Source organism: Merops nubicus, unplaced genomic scaffold (assembly GCF_000691845.1).
Source record: "Merops nubicus isolate BGI_N331 unplaced genomic scaffold, ASM69184v1 scaffold25383, whole genome shotgun sequence".
Taxonomy (NCBI): Eukaryota; Metazoa; Chordata; class Aves; order Coraciiformes; family Meropidae; genus Merops; species Merops nubicus.
The window spans coordinates 1-7,712 of record NW_008597229.1 but is presented as its reverse complement, the minus strand read 5'-3'; the positions used below and the strand labels follow the sequence as shown (position 1 = coordinate 7,712).

The 7,712-nt window shown below is 47.1% G+C and overlaps 1 protein-coding gene across 1 annotated transcript; it reads left to right on the top strand.

Moving 5' to 3' along the window:
- Positions 1 to 628: 628 nt before the first annotated feature.
- On the top strand, positions 629 to 6,241 carry LOC103769451 (complement receptor type 2-like; the record flags this gene model as incomplete). Its single annotated transcript, XM_008936648.1, has 8 exons — positions 629 to 820; positions 1,079 to 1,178; positions 2,427 to 2,466; positions 2,846 to 3,026; positions 3,788 to 3,970; positions 5,594 to 5,773; positions 5,972 to 6,001; positions 6,166 to 6,241. Coding segments are annotated over 8 exons (982 nt in total), but the record flags the coding sequence as incomplete, so codon positions are not given.
- Between the last annotated feature and the right edge of the window lie 1,471 nt (positions 6,242 to 7,712).

The following is a 7,712-nucleotide window of genomic DNA, read 5'->3' as shown; positions in this document are numbered from 1 at the left end:
TCCCACAGCCCCGCTGCGCAGGTGGGGCCAGCTCAGCACCCACCCCCAGCCTCAGCACCCCCCAGGAGTGGTGTGGGAGGGGGCACCCCACGCCCAGGGGCACCCACGGGTCCCGGCGTGCTGCCGGCTGCGGCGGCTTCGCGTGTGAACGTGGATCGTCCTACGTGGCACCCTGTCCGTGCCCTTTTGTCACTTCATTTTGTCCTCTCTCTTCAGTGCTGCAATGTCCTTCTCCTCCAAATATTGACAATGGAAATCACGACGGCCAAGACTTGGAAGTTTTCACTGCTGGGATGGTTGTAAATTACAGTTGTGACCCTGGGTACAGCCTCCTGGGAGAGGCATCGATCTACTGCACTGACTCTGGAAACTGGAGCCTCCCTCCTCCTCGGTGTGCAGGTACACTGTGGTTCCAAGGCAGGAGCCATGGACAGTCTGGGGATTTCTGCCACTGAAAGCCTGTAGGACTCATCCTTTCCTTTTCTCTTCCCAAACTTTTCAATCCTCAGTCCTTCTCCTTTGTTTTCAGATTTTCTTGTAAATTCTTCTCTATGCATACCCAATACAGGTTTTAAAACAACTTTGTCACTGATATCCCAGTTTCTCCCTGTGTTTTCTTTCCTGACAGGTGGCTGTGGTGCCCCTCCAAACTTGACCTTTGCTGTGCTGACTGAGCAATACAAAAACCTGACGGAGTTCCCTGCGGGGGACACGGTGTGGTACAGCTGCCAGCCAGGATACACCAGACATGCTGGAGTGCCCCCAGTTCTGACATGCCTCAAAAACCACACGTGGTCTGAAGCACAAGAGTTCTGCAAAAGTGAATAGCTCCATCAGTTTGCTGTTGGTGGTCGAAAAGTGTCTAAGTTTTTGTGGGTTTCGTACAGCAATTCTTTAAAAAAAAAACAGCAAAGGTTCATACATGGCTTCACTAGTCACATCGTTTGGGCAGCTATTGGCCTATAGAAAATCATACTGTTGTTGGTGTCTGAGTGTGGACAGATCCTTTAAAATACCTTCTCATAGCTCACTACAAACTGCAAGAGAGGAGTTTAAACTCAGCCTTGTTCTTTCCCAGGGAAGCAGTGTAAATACCCCGAAACGCCAGCGAACGGCAGAGTTGTTGTTCTGACAGATCTCCTTTTTGGGTCAACCGTGGGGCACACGTGTGAAGAAGGGTGAGTCCCAATCTGCCTCGGCCAGCTCCATGTCTGAGCTCCGTGCTGGGCAACGTGCAGCAAAGGCTCAGAGCCCCCTCCTCGGCGTGGCCGTTCTCCCGCAGCGAGCCAGAGTTTGTCCTTTGGTTCCAGTTCTGCCACGGCTGCCTGCTCAGAAAGGCAGAAGTGTCTCTGTTTGCCATGCCTGTGCTCAGTCGCTTACTTTGCCAACTTGAGTTTCAGTCCTCCTCCTCTGACAGCCACGAAGCAGGGACTGGGAGTGCAGGCGAGCACGTGCTGCCACGAGGGTCCAGCAGTTTGGAAATCACTTGGGTCCAAGTCCTCATTTAGCACCTGAGTAATCTAATCCAGAGTAATATGGGATCATCCTCTTGGATCTGGGGTGGAGGAACTTGGTGTCCTTCATTTCCAACAGAAACACCTTGGTGACCAGCCGGAATTGGGAGAAATCAGAAGGGAGTGAGATATTTCCTGATAGTTCTTTCTCTGTAACTGCAGGCACCGACTGGTTGGACAGTCTCACAGGAGATGTGAGATTTTTGGAGCAGATCTTGCGTGGAGTGGTGTCCTTCCCATTTGTCAGAGTAAGTAGGTCACTACTAGATCTGGCCCAGCATTACCGGATTAAGTCCTTAAATTTAAAAAGAGGCATTTCCTTAAAATCTATAGAACCTTGAGGAATAAGACTTTCAAAGCATAATATTTCCCTAGGATTTTCTTTTGCTTGCTTGTTTTATTTCTTCTAAAAATCTTCCAGGTGCTAGCTTTTGATTTTTCACAGACTTAAGAGTTAGTTGTGAGATGCCTGCAGGGATTTGTCCCTTTTGTTTCACAAACATAGGTAATATGTGTCTTGGGGTGCAAGAATGGGACACAGAGTAAAATTGAACCAGGATCTTTCAGCCACTGTACTGTTAACCAAACCACAAGGCTGTTTGGCAGGAGCTGACCATTTCAATTAGTCTTTCCTTCAGAAGGAATTGCCTCGGAAGGCATGAGCTTGGGACAGTAAAGCACTGGGCAGAATGACTAACAGTACTTGTGGATCCCTACACCCTTTAATATATTTATTGGAACATATCTGCACTATTCTGTTTATAGACGTGGTCATTGAGGCAGCCCCCATGGGGAAGGTCCCCACTGGGTGCAGACCAGTGACACCCTTGGACCCCCCATTTCCCCCTCCAACACCCCCATCCACCCTCCTCTAACCCCCCCACTACTGACACCCCCTCCTTCTACCCCCAGCTGCCCTGAGGACCCCCTCAGCTCTAGTGCTGGGGGACAGGTACAGCAGGGGGGGGGTACTGGGAGCACTGTAGGGTAGTGGAGGGGGAGTGCTGAGGGTGCTGAGAACCAGGGGCGGGTGCTGAGTGAGGGTGCTGAGCTCCAGAGTTGGGTGCTGAGCTATGGAGACAGGTACTGAGCTCCAGTGTTCATGAGCAGTGTTTTCTAGAGTGTGGTCCAGCTTTTGACAGTAATGTGGCAATGCAGGAGTCTCTAAAGGAACTAAAAACCTCTAAAGTCTTGAAAGTATTCTGGGAGTCTCCAAGTCCTACCTGCGGAACTTCTCTGAGCGGTGGCACGTTAAGGATGGACTCTACATATGCCTCAGTTAGAGCACACATACGGCTCCCTCTTTGAGATAACAAATCTCTTTTTCAGAGGTGGTCTGTCCAGTGCCACAGATCCAGAACGGGAGGATATCTGTTCCCAGACACCCCTACACATACGGAGACACCGTCAGCTTCAAGTGCCGGAAGGGTTTCACCCTGCGGGGCCACCGCACGGCCCAGTGCCAAGCCAACGGGACCTGGGAGCCACCCGTGCCAGCCTGTCAGAGGAGGGGTAAGGGGCCCCCTCTGACTTGGCACCATCACAGATCCTCCCCCACTGCTCCTGCCCACTCGCTGAAGCCCAGGCTGGATTTATTTTTCCTGTCTGCTCCAGCTGCTTTAAGTAGAAACCAGAGATTGTTGTTTTGTTTATGCCTCTCTTCTCCCACAGGAGATTAGCCAGGTTTGGGGTAACACTGTGTGCAAGCGTGGTTTGCACTTTCCTCACCCTGCTTGTTACAATCCATAATCCACATTCTTTTCATTTCCTGAAAGTGAGAAATTTGGTAGCTTCACAGCAGGCCACTAGCATAGAAGTGTGAATTTTTTGCTGGAAATGCAAAGGCAGGATGGTGGAATATGAAGGTAAATTTGTGCATTGTATTTGCCCAACCAAATGTGTATTTTAAACTCTTCATGCTGCATCTAGATGGAGTGGCTGAACGTTATCATGACCCTCACACCACAGCAAAGCCAGGTAGGTCTATCATAAGAAGCAGCAAGATTTACTAACCACTAACTCCTCCTCCCAACCTGTTCTGCTGTTTGCAGGGAACTGCTCCACTAGTTTTACTTTCTTGTTGCCATCTTTTTCACAACTGAACATCATCTTGTCACCCTCTCCTCTTTCACAGTGAAGTGTCTGCCTCCTCCAAGCATTGCTAAGGGGGAACACAGCAGTTGTTCCTCAGACACTTTTGATGTAGGAGCACTTGTGCAGTTCATCAGGATCCTCATGCCAATGCTGTTGATTGTCTCTCCTTGGCCTTCCAGCTGTGAAGTGTCTCCATCCTCCAAACATCACCAACGGGAAGCTCAAAGGCAACACCTCAGACACTTTCTCCTACGGAGCCTCTGTGTCCTACAGCTGCAATCCTGGTTTTTCACTCGTGGGGAATGCTTCCATCAGCTGCACGGGGTCAGGGACCTGGAGCCAGCCTCCTCCTCGGTGCAAAGGTGTGTTTGTCTGCTTGGTTGGCTCATGTTGCTTGGAATTCATGGTGGCAGAGCCACAATGGGGCTGAGGAGACATGCAGCCAGGTTATACATGTTATACTTTCTGAGAAAATTATGTCTTCAGAGAGACAGGCAGGTTAAAATCTAAGCAGTAAAATCTTCTGCAGCTAACACTGAATTCCATCCCCTTATTTTCTTTGGGAACAACTTTTATATCATAGCTAGGCAATGTTGATCTGTTCATTATGAAATTATCTACTTGTTACTATCCCTGGGAAGAGTACAGTATTATTGTAAAGAAGCAGGCCAGGAACCTCACGCTCACAGTCAGGAGGGTACAAGTACCATAGAGGCAATTCCAAAAGGCAATTTTAATTCTTGCACATTTTCCATGTCTGTTCTTGTTGCTATGAATGAGTTGTAATTTTCTTCCACTAAAACTTTTTATTTTCAGTGGAAGAGTAGAAACTCTCTCCCCTCCCTTTCCTTCCATTCTTGTATCTCTCACCCCTCAGTTATCACTAGCAGGAAACAAAGGCAGTGATCAGAGAAGTTGTCTCTGATGAATGGTTTGTAGATCACACAAGTCTGATCAGTCCCTTCTCAGAAAATGCCTCCATGTCTGTGACTGGGCACTTGTGTGGAGCTTGCTGTGAAGGTCAGCAGCTCGCAGGCAAAGTTGACTAAAGGCAATTTTATGAATGTCACAAGATCCCCAGTGTGGGTGTTGCTGCATGGAAAATGCCATTCACTGGAAGAAATCCATCCCCCACACAGGGTGCTCCGTGGTGGAGCTGCACCCACCTCGGTGACTCGAGCTGAAACCCGCTTGGGTAACAATGAGAGGAAAGAACACACCAAACACTCAGGGAAATAAGTCAGAGGCTCTGTAAAGGAAGCAGCCTCACAGAGAGGCTTCCCTCCCATTCCACATTCCCGTGGTTTTGAAGTCTCCTGAGTAACTATTATGTGTGAAAGTAAAAATAAATATTAAAAAAGGACATAGAACAAAGGGGTAAAATTCCACGTTGACGTTACCCCTTTGGTCTCTACTGAGAACTTTCTCCAGAATTCATGGGTGTGGGCTGTCAAAGGTGATCAGATGCTTAAACTGAAGCAACTAACTCACTTGTTGGAATCAGTGGTGTAAGTAGCTTAGATGGCTGGACTAATTAATAAACTGTTGATACATAATATGGCTGGTGACATCTTTGAACAGCGAGGGATTTCTACAGATGAGAAGTGGGTTGTTATGGGCGGTTTGTTCTAAAGCTTCCACAGAATTCTTCCCTGCTACACCTTTCTTCTCCAAACATTTTGGTAGCCCAATATCAGAAAAAAAAAATCTCTTTCTCTGGCAGCTTCTCTAAGGGTTCCCCTACTATACATGATTTTCTATCTGTGAAGTAGCTGATCTGCACAAATATTCAAACGTAGGAGTGAGACACCCACCCCCTTCTGCAGCCACAAAGGAAGGAATTACACCATGGAAAAAAAAAAATTAATTCCTGGTTACCTTAGCAAGAATTGAAGAACAATGCCTTAAATAACACACAGACATTTTTCTCATATTTTATGTTCATTCTCATTACATTTCCTTTTTTTTATGACTTCTAATTTCAGAGATCAGATGTGTAGTCCCCGAAGTTCAAGGTGTTAAGAAAGCCATACAAGGAAACACTTACCGCTCTGGGACTAACATCACTCTTGAATGTGATGATGGTTACACGTTGGAAGGCATCAGTCAGATTCAGTGCCAAGAGGACTTCAGCTGGGACCCTCCTGTACCCGCCTGTAAACTGAGTGAGTGAAATGGGAATGAAGCAAAGAGCAAAGAGAAACACACGGGTGCCTTTGGAACATGCCAGTGTTTATGGTTTTAAATCCTGCATTGCTGGCCTTAGCAGGAAAAGCTTTATGGAGAAAGGGATTAACTACAGCTGAGGAGCACTGGAGTTTGTTAGAATAGTTGGTTGATTTGTCTTTCTCTCTTCCCCCCAGCGTCACGCCAGAGCAATCCAGTAGGGCTAGGTAAGCTGCTCAGAGACGTTTTTGTGGCCAGATCTTTACCTTTATGCAGTGGCCTCAGTGGCACTGTGTCTGTCTGCTTGCTTTGGAGATGTGCCTCGTTATGTCCTGTGTGCTGCTATGGTTTGAAACACACAGTGGGAGTAACGCGTGCTGTTCTCTCTCAGGAGCTGCAGCTGCAGGAGTCCTGCTTCTCCTGGGGGCAGGCATTGTCTGGAAAATCCTTTCTAAGCAGAAGGAAGGGTAAGGCAGCCTTCTGGGTGTCCATCCGTGGCCTTTGGTGCCAAGATCCAAGTGTTCCACACTTCGTGCAGTGGAATATTTGCCTGAGTGTGCCTGGGTCATGTAATTCTTGTCCCTTCAGCTCACGCTTGCAAACTGTACAAGGCAGAGGAACCTGGAATCGATGGTGTGGTTGTGTTGTGGTATTTCAAGACTCTTTTCTTTAGAGGAAGCTGACCTGAGGGTTGTCTTACAAACCAATACAGCTCACTGTGTTCTTGTTTTTCACTCAGCTATTATCATACATACGAAACCAATGGTTACCAAACCCCACTGAACCAGATAGCTGAACAGAACCGCTCATGTCTTCCACAGAAGGTATGGATTTAGAGTCCTGAAGATAAAATACCAGTTACAGCTGCAAACTTGGGTTGTTCCAGTATAGTCAGTCAAGTAGAAAACTCTTTTCTGTCACTCTTCTGCTAAGATGCTCTCTGTTGCAGGATAAAAGAGACTGTTCTAAACATATTGGAGTTTTTTTAAGAGATTGTTTTTCTGACAGCACCCTCAGTGTGGGTTTCCTGTTCTGTAATCTGAACAGATAACATTCTAGAGTCAGACTTTCAGGCTATGCTTTTGACACAAACTTGCTCTCTAAAAAAGTCCCTTAACAGCACTAGCATAAGAAAAAGACACTGAACTCAGTCTTTGTTGTTTTATTCTTTTTTTTTTACCCCCCTTGCTTTTACACTTACTGCAATTTTTATTTCTAGTTTATTTTTTTATAATGCCAGTTTTACTTACAGGTGAATCTACTTGCCATGTTGAATCTATTGCAGATAATTAATTTTCATTGTTAGCAGCACTCTGAACATAATCAGCTTTGATACAAAATGACACCTACAAACATGAACTCTATTTTTTTTTTTCTTCACAATAGCTGGTTTAAAAGATTTCCACCTTTGAAACAATGCATTGCCCAGAAATTCTCTCCTCCCTCCCTGAGTACGATGTTATCTCTAGACATCAGGATGAAAACAGGAAATGTCTAATTTCAGCATCTGATGTCATCTTTTTCCTAGGCTGGGCATCTGTGCTGCTGCTGAACAGGCACCAGACCTCAGTAGAGTGGCTGCAGGTTGCATGGAAGCATTGCTCGAGTCGGGGCTGGAATTCTGTGGTGGAAAAGGCACTTTATTGTAGGATCAGCATTAATGCTCCTTCTGCTCCCACTAATTACTGTAAGGAACTAACTTCATTAGTTCTAGTTAGGAACTAATGAAACCATATGAACGGTATGGAGCTGCTGGAGGGACTCTGTGCACTGCTGCTCTCTGATGGAGACCGTTCTCCCCTCGCACACCCCGTGCTCAGCAGATCCACAGCACACTCCTGTGCCTGCGGGCGGGTCCCACTGTGACCCGAAGGCTGCTCCAACCCCGGCTGTGCTCGGTCTGCTGGCAGTCAACACTGCCCTGGGTCTGCCCACAGG